The sequence below is a fragment of the Poecile atricapillus genome, chromosome 15 (assembly GCF_030490865.1).
Source record: "Poecile atricapillus isolate bPoeAtr1 chromosome 15, bPoeAtr1.hap1, whole genome shotgun sequence".
NCBI lineage: Eukaryota > Metazoa > Chordata > Aves > Passeriformes > Paridae > Poecile > Poecile atricapillus.
Genome location: NC_081263.1, coordinates 11,373,095 through 11,392,538, shown reverse-complemented (window position 1 = coordinate 11,392,538; position 19,444 = coordinate 11,373,095). Strand labels below are relative to the sequence as shown.

Sequence of the window (19,444 nt, the reverse complement as noted above, 5' to 3'; positions counted from 1 at the left end):
GGCTGGCCCTGAAAGGTGTCTGAACCTGACTCATTGTCACCAAGAATGCAAGGAGAGATTTTTCATCCTTCCCATTTTAATGAATAAATGCCATTTCCTCCATGTTATTTATCTGCTTTTGAATTTTAATGACTTGCTTTAAGTGGTAATTACCAAATTCTCCTCACCGATGCCTGGCTGGATAATATCACTGTTCGATATTTATGAAGTGCCAGGATCCTCTAAATATAGAACTGTTAAAACTATTTGTTAAAACTCTGAAAAGCTGAGAGATAAAGGGAGAGGAAATGCCACTTATTCATTAAAATTCTGCGAATGAAAAATATCTTCTCTCTATTCAGCAGTTGATTAATCTGGACCATTAATTTATGGTCATTCATATCTCCTTGCTTTCGGCTCTGGTGGAGATTTCAGTGCAGCTGAAGTTTCCCTGGTTTGAGCTGAGTTCTGTTTCCTTCAGAGTAATGTGAAGAGACGTTCTCCTCTCTCCATCCTTCACACCTAAGCAGCTTGGATGATTTCCCAGAGGGGAAGGAGGACACGATGACAACACAGTTTTGCAGGAGATGGCCCAGTTCTCACAAGAACTGGGGAGGTCTGAACCGAAGGGTCCAAGTAGCCTCGAGCTCCTTTCTCTGTAATTTACAATCCATGACTTGAAATCACCCTCCTCAGGATCCAAACTCCTCTGGATTCAAAAGGGAAAAGAAGCATTTGAGGTGGAGGACTGAGCTCCTTTCATCATGCCCACTGGAGTAAATGTATGCACACCTTCTAGAGAGTCCCAGGGAAGAAAATGTCTGGAATTGTGTCTGTTTGCAATCCAGAGGCTGCTCTCCCCTGTGTGATGAGAGGTGTGCAGGTGACCTGACCTGTAAAATTATGAGTATTATTGCAATATTTTGTTGATATTCAATAACATAAAGCTTTTGTTTCTACTTCCCTTTCAAGAAATACTATTTCCCCTCATTCCTAAACCCTAAAACAGAAAAACGAATCCAGCAGGGAGCGGGAGCAGCTCCCGGGAGGAGACAGCTGTGTGTGTGTGCTGCTGACATCCTCTCCTCCACAGATCCCTGCCTCTCCACCACCCCTTGGTCACACAGACTTTTTCTTTTGCAGTGCTGGGGCAGGGAGGACAGGGTGTTTTATTGCCATCGACATCATGCTGGACATGGCAGAGAACGAGGGCGTGGTGGATATATTCAACTGCGTGCGAGAGCTGCGCTCCCAGAGGGTCAATTTGGTGCAGACAGAGGTGGGTGCCAGCAGCTCCCCCTGCACGAGGTGCTGCTTTCCTGTCAGCTTCTCTGCCCAGCAATTTATTAAGTCAACACTGGCTCGCTCTGTGCCTTGATTATGCAGAACTCTCCGTGGCTAAACATGCCCGGATTTGCACCGAATCAATTCACTGGCAGCTACGCGAGGCCTCTAAGACAGCAGGGCAAACCTTGAAGTTTAGGTCTGTGCATTGCTGATTAATTTTATTCTCATAGTAGGAAAAAAGAGCTCCTGAAGCCTCTCATGACTCATTCATAGGAGCACTGCAGGCTCCAGTAGTACCTGGTGTATATCAATTACAAGCTAAGCAAACAAAACATCTTTGATTCAAACTTTGGGTGCTGGTTGAGCAGGGTGCTCCATCACACAGTGTCTGGCAGCTGCACAAACTCCTGTGGAACTGTGTTAGCCTGTTGCACAGGTTTTATGTGTGTCCCTTAACCCCTTCCCCTCCTGAGGGACAGGACAATAACCTGGACCAGAGGAGGGCTGTTAACTTTGTTGGACTTCCCATATTTACTTTAAGGGAAGAGTTTTACCCAAAATACCCTGTTAGTTCTGTACAGTTATGCCAGGGAAGGTTAAATTGAATACTGGGAAAAGTTTCTTCATTTAAAGGGCTGTCCAGCTCTGGCACAGGCTGCCCAGGGCAGTGGTGGAGTCACCCTCCCTGCAAGGATCTGACAGACATGCAGTTGGGGACATGTTCAGTGGTGAATTTGGCAGTGCTGGGTTGGACTCAGTGATCTTAGAGGTCTTTTCCAACCTAAGCAATTCTGTGATTCTCTGGTCCATCCCTGGCCATTGCCTTGTGGGCAGAGAGGCTTTACACCCTGATGTCCTCCTCAGCCCACCCCCATTTTGTCCCAACACTCCTGAGAGTCCCCATTTTCCTTGTGAATCTGAAGTGAACACGTGAGATGATGGATGAAATATGCTCACAAAGCTGTCACACAGCACACTGTGTAATTTGTCTCCACATGAAACAGAGCCAAATATGCATATTGGGCATGACTTAAGAAAAAAAAAAAAAAAAGAAGAGTGATATTTGATGATCTGTATTCAAAATATGATTTTAATATCTCCTCCCCTGTGCAGGAGCAGTACGTGTTTGTCCATGATGCCATTTTGGAGGCATGTCTCTGTGGCAACACAGCCATTCCAGTCTGTGAGTTCAGATCCATATATTACAACATCAGCAGGCTGGATCCACAGACCAATTCCAGCCAGATAAAAGATGAGTTTCAGGTAATTTCATATGTCTCAGTCACTGCAGTTGGTGTATTGAAGATGTTTAATCTATTTCTGTGTGTTATTTTGGGATTTCCAGCAGAGCAGACAAGGGGGACACTGAGCCAAGGTCTGATTTCAGTTGATTTTTGTTGCTGTACAACTGGGTCAGGTAGAGGTTTGTTTCTGAGCATGGGCTATTCAGCCTTCAGCAGGGAAAAAATTGTCCCCATCACTCTAGCAGAGCAAGGGTATTAATTTTCACACATAATGCTGTACTTCTTATTCTAATGAGTATTGTATTGTTCATTTCCTTCCATAATTTATACAGAAACATTTGCCTCAAGGTGCCTTATTATCCATTCTTGTGGTTCATACAGTGCTTGGTGCTTCCAAGCTTTGACAATCAACTTGTTGACAACCTTCCACACAGGGGAGAGAGGGAGCTCAGTGAGCATTCTTTTAGCTATTGCTAATTTTCAATTAAATGTCAATGAATCCCTCAGTTCACTGCAAATGTTTTGCCAGGTTCCTGGTGATGAGACCCAAAATGATGGACAGTAAAACTCACAAGTGCTTCATTAGTGTTCTTTGCCCAAGGCAAGCAACAAAATAGGGTCCCCTCCTTTGTTTCTGGCCCTTGTTGCTTACCCATCCTGGTAAATGGGCTTAGGACACTCCAGCTATGTGCAGCTGCTCCTCTCACAAAGTGAAGAGTTCACCCAGAATTCTGAACACTGAACTAAGTTTTCCAGTCTTATTCCCCATGAATCCATAATTCTTTACTGTGAGTCTGAAGAGACACTGGCACAGGGTGTCCAGAGAAGCTGTGGCTGCCCCAGCCCTGGAAGTGTCCAAGGCCAAGGTTGGAGGAGGCTTGGAAAAACCTGGGATAGTGGAAGCTGTCCCATGACAGTGGTGGAATGGATGGGCTTGAAAATCTCTTCCAAACCAAAACACTCTGTGGATCCATGATTTTGAGCCAACATCAGTGTAGGAAAGAAACAAGACTGGGGAATTTGCAGCAAGGTTTGATAGGAAAGAGAGAGACATCTACTATTTGTATGAGGTCACTCATAGTCAGAGTAAAAAGGTGGAGATTGCTTTAATTGTAGTAAATTCCCACCCCCTCTTCCAGGAAAGTGTATTTTGCAGCAAGAGAATGCATTTTGGGATCCCCAGCCTGAGTCAGAGGCCTCTTTTCCTCCCTCTCTATGCAAAGGGAGAATGTGTGTCTTTTATCTGAAGCCTTACAGGGAATCATCAGGGTTGGAATAGTGAGATAAAGAACGTGGATCCCAACTGATGGCAGTTCAATTAAAAAAAGATTTGGTTCTATCAAGTGATAGCAGGTCTGTCAAAGTGTTTCAGGTTCTGAATGCTTGGCATGATGGAGCCAGAGCCGAACTTCATCAAATGCTGTTTAAAAAAAACACCATTAAAAAACCCAGCCACCGCTTGCTGGGTGTATTTTGTCATGATATGAGATGGGATTTGTCACCTCTGTGCTTGTTCTTTTGAGCTGCCAGGGGCTGGCAGCTCCTGTGGGAAGGAACTGCTCCAGTGTGCTTTGCATAAGAGGTTCAGTGTCTGTCTCGTCGTGGAATCTATTTTTACAGGATTTTGGCTCAGAGCGTTCCTCAGCCCCGATTGTCTGGATTTAATGCAAAAGCTGGTATCTCTGCTGCAATCTTTAGGAACCAGTTGATATAACTATAGATCTGTGCTTGCAGTTTGTGGTATTTAGGTCCCACTGGCCCCGAGGTAAGGTTGGATGTATTTCTCATGCTCTACATGTTGTCTGGACACACAGAAGTTCACTCTGGAGAGTTTTTGTAATCTTAATCAGTACAGGAACAAGGAAGAGAGGGGAGTAGCATGAAACAGGCAGGAGTAAATCACTGGCAAGTCACCTGCCTGATTATCTGCACTGTCAGAGATCTGAGATTCCATATTGTTTCTCCAGCCAGACTCCCTGCTTTCCATCTCCAGACAATGCAGAACCTGAATAATTTAGAGCAACTATATTATTTCAAGTTTTATACTTCAACACATTCTTTTATCTTGGATTGTTTGACCTTCCTCTTTTCTTCATTCATAACTTCACTGTGGCAGTTGTCCAGCTCTTTGTAAGATTTTTTTTTTGCCTCTAAATATTTTGTATTCCTCTGGCTGCAGAGAGTTCACTGTAGGACTCCACGGGCTTTGCTCAGGAAGGGGAGATGTAAAAGTGAAAATACAATGACATCAGACAGCCACTGATCTACCACCACTTCAGCACTGATGCAAAGATGCATTCACTTTGATTCTTGAGCTTTGATCCTTGCTGACCAACCTGGACTGGTTTGTCAAGAGGCTTCCACAATGGGGAACACAACAGTAAAATAGATTCAAAGAAATATAGTCTGTCAAGCTGTGGAAAAGGCAGATAACAGTCAAAGACTGACATCAAGGCCCCAGAGATTAGCTATGACTATGTAAGTGAAGCCTCCTACGTGTCACTTCAAAAGGAATGTAGCAATCTAAATAATATATGAAACAAATAGGCTTTTCTGTTAAAAAAACCTCAAAACGACATTTTATCCTAGGTTTTTATAAGTCAGTAGTGTGAGGGAACACCAGGGGCTCTGAACACAGTCTGACCTGCTGGGTGATCATCACTCAGGGGACACCTGCACAGGACCCACCTGAAGAGGGGGAAGGATTTGTGCTTCCACCCTAAGGGTGGTAGAAACAGGAGGAGGTTTCACTCCATCACCACCTCAAAGCTGCATCTTATTTATACCTGTGACACCTATTTCCAACCTCCAGGGGAGACCAGGAATGCTGTCTAGCTGCTCTGTGGGCTTAGAGCTGGAAGTGTTTGGGAGGTGCTCAGTGCTTTGAATTTTAGCTGGGGCTAACAATGTTTGGAAGAGTCCCTCGAGCCAATCTGCAAAGTGCAATGCGTTAAAACAGCAACAAGCTCCTTACTGCTTCTTCCTTTTTATCTCTGGGATGCCAAATGCTACAAAGCCCAGTCAGGCAGAGTCCCCAGGCAGGTACAAAGGAGATCCCTTTATTGCAAAACCCAGGCCTCTTTAAGCAGTTACTTCCCATTTAAGCACAACAAATGAAATTCAGCCAACCACCATGAACCACGATGTGAGCCCATGATGGTTCTGTAACTTATTTTTCTACCTCCAATTCAGCTGAGTCACTTTCCCAGAGTCCTCCTCTGCTTAGCTGAAGTAGCATGCCTGATCCATGGTTTTACAAGGGTAACAACACCTTTATTTTGTAATTATTTTGTATTTTCTTTTCACCTTTATGCAACTGCCAAAGCTCTGCTGCCCTGAGTCCCTTTAAAACAAACATACTGTGCATATGGCATCCCTCTTGGAAGCGACCTGCAAGGCACTCAGGCTGTTTGTGTCCTTGTTCCCCTGCTCCCTGCCCCACACAGACCCTGAACATCGTGACGCCGCGGGTGCGGCCGGAGGACTGCAGCATCGGGCTGCTGCCCCGCAACCACGACAAGAACCGCTGCATGGACGTGCTGCCGCTGGACCGCTGCCTGCCCTTCCTCATCTCCGTGGATGGGGAGTCCAGCAACTACATCAATGCTGCACTCATGGATGTAAGCACTGCCCTGGCACACCCAGAGCACCGGTTTATCCCCGCTCAGGATGATTTCCTGGGAGAATGGGTTTAAAGAAAAAATTTACTTAGCTGTAGCTGCTGAGTCTGATATCTCCAAACCGGGCAAAGCACATGAATTTTCTCTTTGCCACCAAAATATGTCCTCTAGACTATGATTATCCCAGGGAAGTGTCACAGCACTGGCCTGACAGAGTTCAAGAAGCTTTCAGACAATATTTTTGGGCACTCTGGGGGATGGTGCTGGGCAGGGCCAGGAGTTGGACTCCCTGCTCCTTTAGGGTCCTGTCCAACTCAGCACATTCTGTTACATTCTGTTATTCTGTGATCACACACCCTAATTCTGCACCACACTGGCAGAAAATTTTTGGTAAAGGCATCCCTCAGTGTGCAGACTGAGGCTGGATCACAGAAAGGTGGACACACAAAAAGCAGGGGGAAGCTCTTCCCATACATTGGTTTTTGTATCCATTGGGAAGAGAAATGTTTGCCAGGTCAGCTCTTTGGAAAGGATAATTTGCAGCGTGGAGTGAGTGATTGATTTGATCTTATGCAGTTAAGAATGTGGGGGTGCAGGGATCAGATGTACAAAATATTTTCAGGCTAAAGGATGTGAGTTGAGTTGATGTGACTCTGTCCGAGGGCGTTTTCCCTCGCTTTGTTTATAGCCTGGAATCTCACAGCATGGGTCATTTGTGGAGGATGAATTATGTTGATGGCTTCTTTTTGCTGTACTGCCTTTGGACACAGATGTCTTTAAAGCCACTAATTATTGCAGTTGGAGTATGTGTAAATATGATCCAGGGTGAAATGGCATCATTTTTTCCCTGGCAGCAGCAGCAGGGTCTCTATTTTTTAATTTTTCCTGTTCTTCAGTCTGGGAAACAGTGATACTGCTGCATTTAAGATATTCAGTCAAATGGTCACAGAATTTAGTTTAGATTTTTTCAGCAAGATTGTGTATTGCAAACATGCCTAAGGAAATTTGTTTTTTAAAGTGTGTTCAGTGCTGTTGCACATCTGCAGAAGCACAATCCAGTCTTTGGTTTCTTAGGGATTGGGAATATTTGTACATTTCAGCCCTCATTACCTCAAATCACTTTGCAAATATTTGGATCCTTCCCCACAAAATTCCAGTGGATTAATTTTTTTAAGTACAAAGCAATTTTTCACCTGTCATTGAAATTCAGCCACTGTGATGTTCTCTGACTCTCCTTTATCTTTCCGTAAAGGATTCAGGAACTTTTGGGGACAAAAATAATCACAGTGGAACATCCAGAATCCTACATTTTCATAGCTGCTCTTGCTGAGGACAGATCTGTGTGTGAAGTCTTGCACTGAGCAGGGACTCTTAGAGGACACCCTCCATCCATCCCACATGGCCTTGAAAGGAGCAAAATTGTCCCTCAGCTTCCCCCAAAACAATGGAATTTAATCCTTAAAAAATGAGACTTGAGTCACATCATGAGTCAAGCCATGAAGAAGTGATGATAGATTTGTGTTTAATCCATGGGGTTTGGAGAAAAACAGGAATTTATGTGTCATCATTCCCCCATAATCCCACACATGTTCTTTTGCATGAATAATTCACACCTCTGTGTCGCCTTCCCTTTGAAACAGGACAGTGAACCTGGTTCCATCCTGTAGCAAAGAGCTGGGGAGGGTTTCTTTTTCTCCCAATGGCAAACCCCACAGTGTGACCTTCAGCCAAGAGTTCAGCCAGGTTTGCTACTGGCACACCATGAAAAAAAAAAACATAACAGGAACATTCTGCTGTTTAGTTAAGAGATAAACCTCAGTATTTTATTTGCCACTCTGTTGCCACCACTGGTCTGGTGCTTCACAGCTTTTGACCCATTCTGGTGTTTCTAGATGTGGAATGCAGAGTGGGGAAAAAGATGAAAGTCTTTTCCCAAGAAATCCTTTTGTTTCCATCATGTCCCGTCACCCTCCTCACAGGTGCACACTCAGGAACCCCTTTTTCCCCAGCACTGCCTGCCCAGCACTTCCACCCACATCTGCCTCACGCGGAGAAAAAAAGGCAAACCCCCACAATGGCCAGCTTAATACTTCACAATTTTATTTATTTCTTCACTTTAAATCCAAAATTTTATTCTGCTGGAGGGCTTTTTGTGCTTTTTTGTCTTCTTTACCCCAGAATTAGTGTGCCTTTTGATTCAAGTCTGCTTCACAGATGTACAGCACAAAGGACTGTGCAGTTTCCAGGCTCATTTAAGCCTTGCCTGCCGTGGTTGGGAAGCGATAAAGTTTTCAGCTTGTTGCCTTTCATCCCTGAGAGCCTCACAAACTCTCATTAACTGAGCCCCCAGAGGTTGGGAGCACAGCTCCACCCCTCCATGCTTAGGGAGGCTGAGGTCAGGGGGCCTTTTTGATGTGAAAGAACAACATCAGAAATTAAATGCCAATGTCACAGGCCCTGAATGCTGCCCCACGAGCTCATAAAGGATGGCTGGGATCCAAATGTGCCACCTCTGTCACCCTGCACCCCCAGGCAGCCACAGCAGCCGGGGCTAATCCCTTCTGGAGCTCCTCGAGGCCACCGCAGCACAAAGGAGAGCATTTGCTTCCAGCTGTTTTCCTTCCAATTATTAACATTACTGATAGTCATAGTAGTAGTAATAGTAGAATTAGCATTATTTGCTGAGTCTCAAAATATAAATAATTGATTTGGGTAATCTCTGCTCTTGTGACACTTCTTTAATGAAATGTCTTTATTGGGAGCAAAAGAATCCCATTAGGAGGCGTTCATTCATTGCGGAGCGATAACAAGGAGCAGGAGATGTGATTTGTATAATCTGGTTAAATGGCTCAGATTGCCTCCCCACAGCCTCCTGGGTGTAATATTCCTTTGAATAAAAGTTGATTGAATTTTTTTTATTTTTTTTTTTTAACTAATCTTATTCTTTTGTTAGAGCCACAAGCAACCTGCTGCCTTCATTGTCACCCAGCACCCCTTGCCCAACACCATCGCAGATTTCTGGAGGCTGGTGTTTGATTACAACTGCTCCTCCGTGGTGATGCTCAACGAGATGGATGCAGCACAGGTCAGTGGCTCTTCATTCCTGCCATGTCACTCCCTCCTCAAATCCAGGCGTTTGCAGAGGGTCCCTGCTGCCCTTTTCTGGTTCTGTCCCACCCCAACAGATAAAAGAGGGGGAGCTGGAAAGTGACAGGTGATGTTTTGGGGTTTTGATGGAGAGTAAGTCCACATGCCTGGCTCTTTGTAAGGTAATTTTTATTGTAATTAATAGGGATCATGGAAGGGTTTGAATGGGAAGGGACCTTAAAGACCATCTTACTTCAGCCCCCTGCCATGGCAGGGACACCTCCCACTATCCCAGGCTGCTCCAAACCCCATCCAGCCTGGCCTTGGACAATCCCAGAGATCCAGGGGCAGCCACAGCTGCTCTGGGCACCCTGTGCCAGGGCCTCCCACCCTCACAGGGAGGAATTTCTTCCTGATATCCCATCTAATCTGCCCTCTTTCAGCTTAATGCTATTCCTCTTTTTCCTATCACCCCATTTCCTTCTGAAAATTCCCTCTCCAGCCTTCCTGTAGGCACCTTTTATGTACTGGAATGTTCCTATAAAGTCTCAACATTTATTATACAAATACTTTGATATGAAATCATGTAAAATAGATATATTTAAAATTGTAAAAATGTTTTATATATGTACTATATATGTTACAGAATTACTTCATGTTTGCAGGCCAAAATTTCCCTCCCAAACCCACTTTCTCCCCTTTCCTATTTTTGTCTGGGTCTGGTTAAGGAAAATGCTCCCTACCACAGCCCCAGGGTGCTTCCACTTGCCTTTTTCAATGGCATTTCCAGAAGAATAAAACCAAGAGAGCTGAAATAATTTGAAGGATCTTTCCCCTGAGATTTCCAGTACGATTTTGTAATACTGAGAAATGTGCTTTGCACAGTTTGAGGATAATATCTCTTTTTAATCTCTTTTTATTTATTTTTAATTCCATGTCTAAGTTGGGTTTTGGCTGTTGGACACAGCATTATTTTCAGGATTTGAGTTTTCCAGGGGGGAGCTTTGGCCATTCCTCCTGCCCTGGTGTCTCCAGCCACCTTGCTGATGAGTGGCAGAGGATAACAGCTTTCAAAAAGGCATAATCATGCAATTTGTGTGGAGAGTACATTTGGCATGCTTAATTCACCCATTACAGCCCTTGTTCAATGAGAGGAGAGGAACTCTCAGTGGTTGGTACTTCATGGATTCGTTTTTCATTTGTCTCTTCCCTGTCTCACCACACTGAAGGCAGTGAGCTGTTGGTCTCTTTTTCGGATGATGATGGAGAAATCAATCACCCCAGTCCTTCAGGGGATGTCCCATCTGGGGGAATGTGGTGGGACTCCCAGTGACAGCTCTGTTCAGCACTGGGCTCTCCTGGTGCCCTGCAGAGTCCCACCACTCCGTGAGGAACCAGAGGTCCTCTGTATCTTCTGTTTTCCTCTCCCATCCACCCTCCTTGATTCTGCGTCGTGGAATTGAATCCAGAGACAAATTTCACCTTTTTTTTTTCCTGACACTTCAAAGCAAATCCCAGCTTTTTCTGGAAATGGCACACTTTCTCACTCTTGGTTCTGGGAAAACACAAACCTTTCAGCCCCAGCCAGTGTTATTCTTGTGACTATCTTTCTGCACAAAGCTTAGTTTTTTTCCTAGCAAAGGAAAAACAGTTTCTGGCTTTTTGCTGTTATGATGTGGTCTGTAGGCACTGAAAAGGGGATTTGGCAGGGCATGAAGCCACTGTGACAGTTTCTGTAGCACAGTGTCACCTCCCTCGAGAGAGCAGCCAATGCCAAAGCACCCAGGTGGCACTGGAAGTTAAGGAGGATTTTAAAGTTTGTATTTTATGAGCTACCAGGACACAGTGAGATTTTGATACCATAGAATAATTTGGGGTGGGACAGACCTCTAAGACCATCGAGTCCAACTGTTAGCACTACCAAGGCCACCACTAACCCATGTCCCCAGGTGCCACATCAATGCACCTTTTAAATCCCTCCAGGGATGGTGACTCCACCACTGCTCTGGGCAGCTGCTCAGCTGTGCCTGACCACTCTTTCAGTGAAGAAATTTTCCCTCATATCCAGTCTAAACTTCCCCTGGAACGCTTGAAGCTGTTTCCTCTCATCCTGTCCCTTGTTCCTTGGGAGCAGAGCTTGCTCCCCACCTGGCTGCACCCTCGTGGAGCTGTGCAGAGGGAGAGGATTTCCCTCCTGAGCTTCATTTGCTCCAGGCTGAGCCCCTTTCCCAGATCCCTCAGCTGCTTCTGGGGCTCCAGACCCTTCCCCAGCCCTGCTGCCCTCCAGACCACACACACCCATTGTGTGATTGAGTGGCCTCAAGCCCATCAATCCAGATCTCTCTGCAGGTCCTTCCTACCCTCCAGCAGATCATCAGAGCCACTGTGGAGATGAGTTTTCTGGAAGAGATCTTGGCACTGTGCCTGCACTGTCCTTGCATGGCAGTGCTGTCATTACCTGTCTGCTCAGCAGTGCCTGGTCCCAGGCTGTGCCCTGAGTGCAGGGAAAAGGCAAATAACCCCTGTGCAGGTCAGGGCACACAACAGGCAGCTGGCAGCACTGTGTACACCCGTGGGTTTGGAGAGGTGGGTGTTCACAGACCTGGTCTGGGAGAAGCAGATTTTCCATGCTAAGGAAAGGTTTAATCCTTTTCTGCTTCCCAGTGCAGCTTGAGGTTGTTTGCCAAAGCTCCTGTTCTGCTCACATCTCCCTGCCTGTGGGACAGGTGCTTTGAGCAGATCACTAGGCAGCTTGAAAGTCTGAATGAAGAGTAAAGAAACCCTTCAAAGGACTTGCTTGTGTGGTCTTGGCTGGCTTGCTTAATCTTGAAAAACTAACAAGGGCAAAGATGCATAAGGCTGTGTGTCTATCCCACCCAATTTCAATCCTATATGATCAAAGGAGGAACAGGAGTGCAGAATTAATGCAGTCTCATGCACACACTCGACGTTGTTGCTGGCAGCGATTGAACTTGAAAAGCTCGAGATCGAGTTCAGATGAGCATCTTGGGGGTTTCAAAACTTGTACAAAATTACACTTGAAAATAGGCAGAAAAAAAAAGCCCACAAAGAAATACAATCTTAGCAGAAACTGCTAATGAGACCTCATGCAAAACATTTTTATGCCATGATGTATTTCCAGCTGGATTTAAAATCCTTAGATTGTAATTTGTGTGCATAGGGTGTTTTTTTGTCCTTTCAACTCAGTTATATCAGCACAAGAAAAAGACTCCCAGCCTGCTTCACAAACTTCAGAGGTGCAGTTGTGGTTCACCCTGAAACCAGACTTGCTCTTGTTGCTCTCAGAGCAAACTCACTCTCCTTCGTCTGCTCACTGGTAGAGCCAGAAAAATAAAAAATTCGTTTTACAGGAAAAAAAAAAAAATCCAGTTTCTTTGAATTAAGATTAATTTTCTTGGTGCCTGTACTGTTTCCTCATTTTTACCAAATCTCTATGGTTCCTATTAAATTTATCTACAGACACTAATCTTTTAATGCTCCTGTTAAATCTCAGCCCTTACAGAAGCTTCATTTGTCAGCCACTTTCTCTGCACCTCTAGAACCAGAATTCAATCAGTTCCAAATTGTGTTCATACAAAAATAAAGAGGAAGAAAAGTCCTAAAAATACATTTCTTTTTTACTTCATATTCAGGATATAAAATGCTCTACTGAGTTAGAATGAGATCTTCTCTGAACAAAGCCACGATATACAAGAGTGGTGATGGGTTTTGAGCTGGTTATAGATCCAAAAGCAATGCCTGGATATGTTAATAATTAAGATTTCTGTTTGTTTTTGTGGGTTTTTTCTAGCTCTGCATGCAGTACTGGCCAGAGAAGACGTCCTGTTGTTACGGCCCAATCCAAGTGGAGTTTGTTTCAGCAGACATTGATGAAGATATCATCAACCGGATATTCCGGATTTGCAACATGGCCAGGGTAAGAGAGGTGAAATACCACGTTCCCTAGTTATTCTCAAAAACACATTTTGGCTCAAGGAAGAGGCAGAGCCAAGACTTGTGGTTTAGAGATGCAGAATCTCTCACCTAGGAATGAAATTCCACTGCAGCTACTTCCTTTAATTAACATTTAATCAGCCTGCATTGCTAAAGGACTCTTGGCTGAAGGCAGCAAGTGCATGATATGAGCTGAAAATCTGTATTTAAATGGTGAGCATTTTTCTGTGTATATTTGAGAACAATTCATCACTTAGTAGCCAATATAAAGCCATCAGTATTGCAGGAAATAAACTGGGATGGTGTCAGCAGCTCTCCATCTGTCAGCTCCCAGGCAGCATCTCTGAAGACAGATGCAATGTTTACTGGCTAGACTGGGATTCCCAATTGCCACTGCTTTCCCTATAAATAAGCAACTGCCATTTCTGTAAGCAACTCTTTGTCTGTGTCCCTCAGCCCCAGGACAGCTGAAATGATAGAAACAAAGTTTATCTGCACACTGAGCCCTGGCAATTCGACTTCAGGGCTGCAGGAAAGGGCTTCAGCAGAGGATTTTTCTCTCATTAGTTGTTTCCCAGATTGATGATGTTTCCTTTGTTGTTCCTCTTTCATTTTTTCTAGTCAGAAATGGAAGCAGATTATATTTCCATGCAGTTTAACACATCAGTGTCTGCATGGTCAGGTGTGGCACTGCAGAGGGAACCTGGGGGTCCAGCCAATTGATAAATTGATAAACTGTCTGGATATTAGACACCTTCCTGTGTCCCAGGGGTCACAAAACTGGTCAGGACAAGGCTCTGTGCCTCTCAGATGGAGCTGGCCCATGCTGCAGGGCTGGCAGGGCGGGTGCTGTGTGCTCACAGCTCTCTGCACTCATCTCTGTCCAACACCACGGCCATTGACAGCAAACTTGTGAGGATCCTTTCCCTCCACAATCCCCAGGGAATTCTTGAGGGCTGCCTCTACTTCCTATGGCACAGCACAGTCAAGCAGGAAAATGACTTTTGATCTGTTTGTGTGGTTTGATGAAACTTTATCCTGGAGACCAAACAAGGCTCCCATGTGCTTGGCTCTGTCATAATCGTTATCCAGCTGAGAGCAAAGCCCTTGTCAGGCAGGCAGGTGCAGGTGCAGAGGGGAGGATGCTGTGATGCTGTGTGAGCAGTGCTGCCAGCCCTGCCCCGCTCAGCAGCTCTGTGTTGCAGCCGCAGGACGGGTACCGCATCGTGCAGCACCTGCAGTACATCGGCTGGCCGGCCTACAGGGACACCCCTCCCTCCAAACGCTCCCTGCTGAAGGTGGTCAGGAGGCTGGAGAAGTGGCAGGAGCAGTACGATGGCAGAGACGGGCGCACTGTGGTCCACTGCCTGTAAGTAGGGCTGGGGAGCGTCTGCGGCCTCACCTGGAGCTGTGTGAAGACAACTGCTTCTGGATCTGGGAATCCAGTGCCTTGCCAGGCTTCAGCTGGGGAAAATGGAGTTAAATAATACACTTCAAGTTGAATATTGTACTGCATTACAGTATTCTGGCCAAGGGATTTTACTGACTGCAGTGAGAAGCAGCTCCAAGAGCCCTGGTACAGTGTAGGTCTTGTGACTGGAGCTGAGGCAGCCCTGCCATGTACCAGCTCTGGGCACAGAGCTGCTGAGAGCCCAGAGCAGGGATCTGCAGCACTGCACCCCTGAGCTTCCCTGTCCCACTCCAGGAATCCCTTATCCCTTCCATCCCTGCCCCTGTTCTACAGATCTCTGCTTCCACAGACTCACAGAATGGTTTGGTTTGGAAGGGACCCCAAACTCCACTCAGTTCTAGTGGACACCTTCCACTGTCCCAGAGTGCTCCAAGCCCCATCCAGCCTGGCCTTGGACACTTCCAGGGATCCAGGGGCAGCCACAGCTGCTCTGGGCACCCTGTGCCTGAGGCTCACCACCCTCAAAGGGAGGAATTTCTTTCCAATATCCCATCTATCCCTGCCCTCTGGCACTAGGAGCCATTCCCTGTGTCCTGTCACTCCATGCCCTTGTCCAAAGCCCCCCTCCAGCTCTCCTGGAGCCCCTTCAGGCACACAAACCCTTGAATATCCATGACCAGCCCTTCCATTAGAGACCACGGGGTGTGAGCTGTGTGTGCTCTCCTTCCCTCAGCCTCACCCCTTTTCTCCTGCTCTCAGGAATGGTGGAGGACGCAGCGGCACCTTCTGTGCCATCTGCAGCGTGTGTGAAATGATCCAACAGCAAAACATCATCGACGTGTTCCACATAGTGAAAACACTACGGAATAACAAATCCAACATGGTGGAGTCACTGGTAAGGCTTTTTCCTGCTCATTCCCCACCCAGTGTGTGCAAGGGACTTCAGGATAGGTCAGAAAATGTCAAAATGGCTTCGTTTAGGATGAATCAAAGTGAATGGGAACAGAATTAAACCAGACTGGTCCTGTTTTAGCATGTTCAGTGAATCCTCCTGCTTCTCCTGCTGAGAAGAGGGGGTGCCCTGGCAGAGTGATGGACCCTGTGCCCCATGCCTCAGGAGGTCAAACCCCACAGAGCTGTCAATGTGGCTGTGGGAAGAGTGGGATTTGTCCTCCTGTCCATGCAGGGATTTCTCCTCCTGTCCATGCAGGGATTTGTCCTCCTGTCCATGCAGGGATTTGTCCTCCTGTCCAGCCCAGTGCAGGGTGCTGTGACACGTCTTGAAAGCAGGAAGGGAGAACAGTCCAGCCCCCAGGCCTGGCTCCCTGCAGCCCAGGAGATGAAACTGTCCAATTCAGCCATCTCCATCCATCACACTGAGATCATGCCTCAACAGCAGCACGTGCAGTGAGGGCTGGAGGCAAATAATGAATCCTCCAGACTGGGACTTGTTGCCGCTGAAGATGAATAGATCACACGGACACAGGTCGAGGTGTGGTGAAGAGAAGAGAGAGGTTTATTTTTCCCCCCAGGATTTATAGGCTCCTGACCACAGCCAGGGATTGGATGGTCAGGATAACACTTTCTCACAGCACTGGCCATGAGAGATGCCCCTCACAAGACGTGTAACAGAAAGAATGTACACATATCTATGTTTACAGTTACTGTCCTGGGAAAGTCTTTAGAAAACTATGTCAGCAAGCTCAGAAGCTGAGTTTTCAGGGCGACAGGGACTGTCTCTTTGAGTGCTTTCCTCCTCCCCTGGCGACACCATCTCCCAGCCAGGCCTGCTCAGGATCACCCAGAAACACAGCCAGTGTTTGCCTGCTCCTGACAAAGGGTAAAGAAAGAGGGAGGAGGTATTTTGTCTTGTGGAAGGTCTGAGGAATTTTCCCATTTCCTAATGCCATTCCTTTGTGTCCTCTCTTCCAGGAACAGTATAAATTTGTATACGAGGTTGCACTGGAATACTTGAGTTCCTTTTAGCCCGGCAAAGGGAGGGGACCCCACGATGTGCCAGACCCCAAACTCTGGCGGATGCTTCTCCCCTGCCCCGCACTGGAAGGCAGTAACAAGAGTGGGAAGGAAAACTTCTCCTTCCTTCTCAGCAAGAGACTGAGGTTGCAGAGACCTCGCTGGAAGGAGGAGACGATGCCTGTGTGTGCTGCTGCCTGCTTTCTATCGGAACATCTACTGCTTCTTAAATAACTTACTGTAAAAATTAGCAAAATGGGAGACAGGCTGAAAGACTGGACTTTCTAATCCCCTCTGACTTCTCTTTTGGATTGTGTTTTTGTTCTGCTTGCTGCAGAGTGGGGAAGGAATGAAACCCTTAGGAAATTCTCTTTTAAATGTCTCCTTTTTAATTTATAATTTTGTTCTCAAATCCCAGCCTTTTAATTTTTTAATTTCATGCAGCAGTCATTTGGGAAAAATGAGATAGCCATAGGGGATACATGAAATGTTTCATTACAATTTGTCTACCTTATCTGTTTCCTTTTATTTGTTTTTCCAAATGAAAAGGCCAACACACACAAAAAAAAAAGGGAAAAAAAAAAAAAAGAGAAAAAAAAAAAGACTACACTGGAATTCTCTTCCCAAATGTAGTCCTTTTAAGCATGAAAATAGATGGTGGAGATGAGAAGCTGTTCATGGATTCACTGCCTCCACACCAATATTTCCTCCCAGTTTCTGCTTGACTTCCAGGGCTGTGCATGACCCAGTTCCATCCCTCTGGTCCATGTCCTTTCACTGCTGGTGAAGCTGGTGAGGTTTCCCAGCCACTTGAACCTGAGGGTTCAATATTTGCATCAAACAAATGGCATTTGTCTCACAAATTCAGGAACGTGGTTACCGCATTTCCCAAGTATTGGGGGCAGTGTGTCTTTGACAAACAGGGTATGAAGTAGGTATTATTGCTCATATATGATGTATGACTATTTTTTATTTATTATTTGTATTGCTGTAGAACTTAGGACCCCTAGTCATGCCAGGACCCTGCTGAACTAGGCACTGTGCAAGCAGACAGCAAAGAAAAGTTCCTGTTCAAGAGTTTAAAGTCTGAAAGTTCTTAAAATTGGGTATGGGCAAGATTTTCTCACTATTTCCAGGCCCTACAAACTTCAAAATTGTAACCCAGTGGAGCTGAAGGAAAGGTGATGTACATACACAGAAACCTGTTCTGACACCTGAAAAGAGAAGTGTTAGCCTAGCACAGCAACTTCTCTTCTTAAGCAAAACAGCTTTTGTTTTCTTCTGCAAAAATGCCTGTGCAAGTTTCCTTCTCTGAAACAAACACCAGATGTGTTTTGCCACGGTTCTAGACCCCATTCTGCCTTCTTAGCAGCTAAGAAATTGCTTTTCTGAAAAAGTATGTTTAAGTAGTTAATCACTAAGGTCTGCAGGGTAATCTTGGAAAAAAAAAATAAATAAGAATGAACAAGACTTTACAATAATTAGTATTTCAATTTAGCCATTTCTTTATCTTGAGGGTGTGGGATATGAGGTTGCTCTCTGTGTGTAAATTAGATTATTGGGTGTAATTTCTTCAAATTCAGACTTGCTAAAAGATAGACTGAAGGTACGACTAAGGAAACTCCAATTTTCTTATCACCCTGTAGTTTTCCACCCTCAGGTAAACATTCAGAGGCTGCTGGGAGCTCTGTCCTGCCCATACCTGGCACAGAGCATGCCAGAAGTTCAAAATGCTTTGCTAACTCTATGAATTCCAAAGGCACCTCTGTTTTCTGGTCATTCTTTCTTCAGTGGTCACACATTCACCTTGACCAGGAGGGATGGAAGTGAAATCTGGCTAAAGCAGCTCTTGACTCAGACACACCAGGACCCAACCAAACCATTGTCATCCACCAGCACCTGCACCAGCCCAGGGAAGGATGCTTGGAGTTTCATTAATACCCCTCCTGATAAGAAAAGGATGCTGAACCACCTGGGGTTTCCCTAAGGAGCTTTGGATTCTTGGCTTTAGCATCATGAAGGTCTTGACTGATCGTGAACCACCTCTCAGGAGCCTCTGTGCTGTTTCTGGCTGGTTCTTTCTGTTGCCTGCAAAAGAATCATGAAATTAACTTTAGTTCCAGCTGGGTGTCTGGCATCTCAAGGGACAGGCTGGTCTGAATTGGGTTTTTTATTTTATGCAACTAAACAACACAATTCAGCAGGAAAAATCACTAGAAGGCAAAGTGAAACTATGAGATAAAAGTGAGAGAAGTACAATACTGGTGTTTTGATTACAGGTGGCTGGATGTGACAGTGCAGGTCAGGAGCTGGGAGAGAAAAGGGAAGAGGGAATCCTAATCCCAGGATGGGATTTTTCAACAGCTGCCCAGGTATGAAGGAGCAACAAGTCAGCAAAGTGGTTTTGACTCTGCTGACTCCAGAAAGCCAAAGGGAAGCACTCCATGTGGATACAATGGAAATATTAATTAGTATTTAGCATTCTGTTAATTTTACATGGAAAGTGGGACAGTGACAGGTCTCCCTCGTGACTTAGGGGAGTGAAGCCAGCACTGAAGGTGACAGCTGGGAAAGGGGAACAGAGAGGTAAAGAAATGCCAGTATCACTGAGGTGTGAAGTGTAGGAGGTAATTTAGGCTTAACTTAAAAGAAAGTGGATTGAAATGCCAGAGTTAAGCGCACAGGAGGGGTGTGTGAGCGAGGGGAAGGAGGTGTGGGATGAGCAGAGCAGAACAGCACTGGCACTGCAGAGGTTTAGGCTCTGGAGGTAGGTTTGGGTGTGTTTTATGGTATGGAAAACACTACTAAAGGGTCAGGTACCTGTGTCAGCTGGCTCACAGCAACTCACTGTGCGCTCAGCCCTCTGCAAATGCCAAGTGATGTTGGCA

General features: G+C 45.7%; 1 protein-coding gene across 1 annotated transcript in view; it reads left to right on the top strand.

Annotated features, from left to right (window-relative positions):
• The window catches only part of PTPRT (protein tyrosine phosphatase receptor type T), a 497,897-nt gene extending 480,792 nt beyond the window's left edge, over nucleotides 1–17,105 (top strand). The window contains exons 27-34 of the mRNA XM_058850913.1: nucleotides 1,123–1,258; nucleotides 2,380–2,529; nucleotides 5,957–6,130; nucleotides 9,084–9,215; nucleotides 13,029–13,154; nucleotides 14,377–14,540; nucleotides 15,342–15,477; nucleotides 16,515–17,105. Coding sequence (XP_058706896.1) covers nucleotides 1,123–1,258; nucleotides 2,380–2,529; nucleotides 5,957–6,130; nucleotides 9,084–9,215; nucleotides 13,029–13,154; nucleotides 14,377–14,540; nucleotides 15,342–15,477; nucleotides 16,515–16,568 — 1,072 coding nt within the window. The 3' untranslated portion in view covers nucleotides 16,569–17,105. The remainder of the gene's footprint in view (nucleotides 1–1,122; nucleotides 1,259–2,379; nucleotides 2,530–5,956; nucleotides 6,131–9,083; nucleotides 9,216–13,028; nucleotides 13,155–14,376; nucleotides 14,541–15,341; nucleotides 15,478–16,514) is intronic.
• The last annotated feature ends 2,339 nt before the right edge of the window (nucleotides 17,106–19,444 follow it).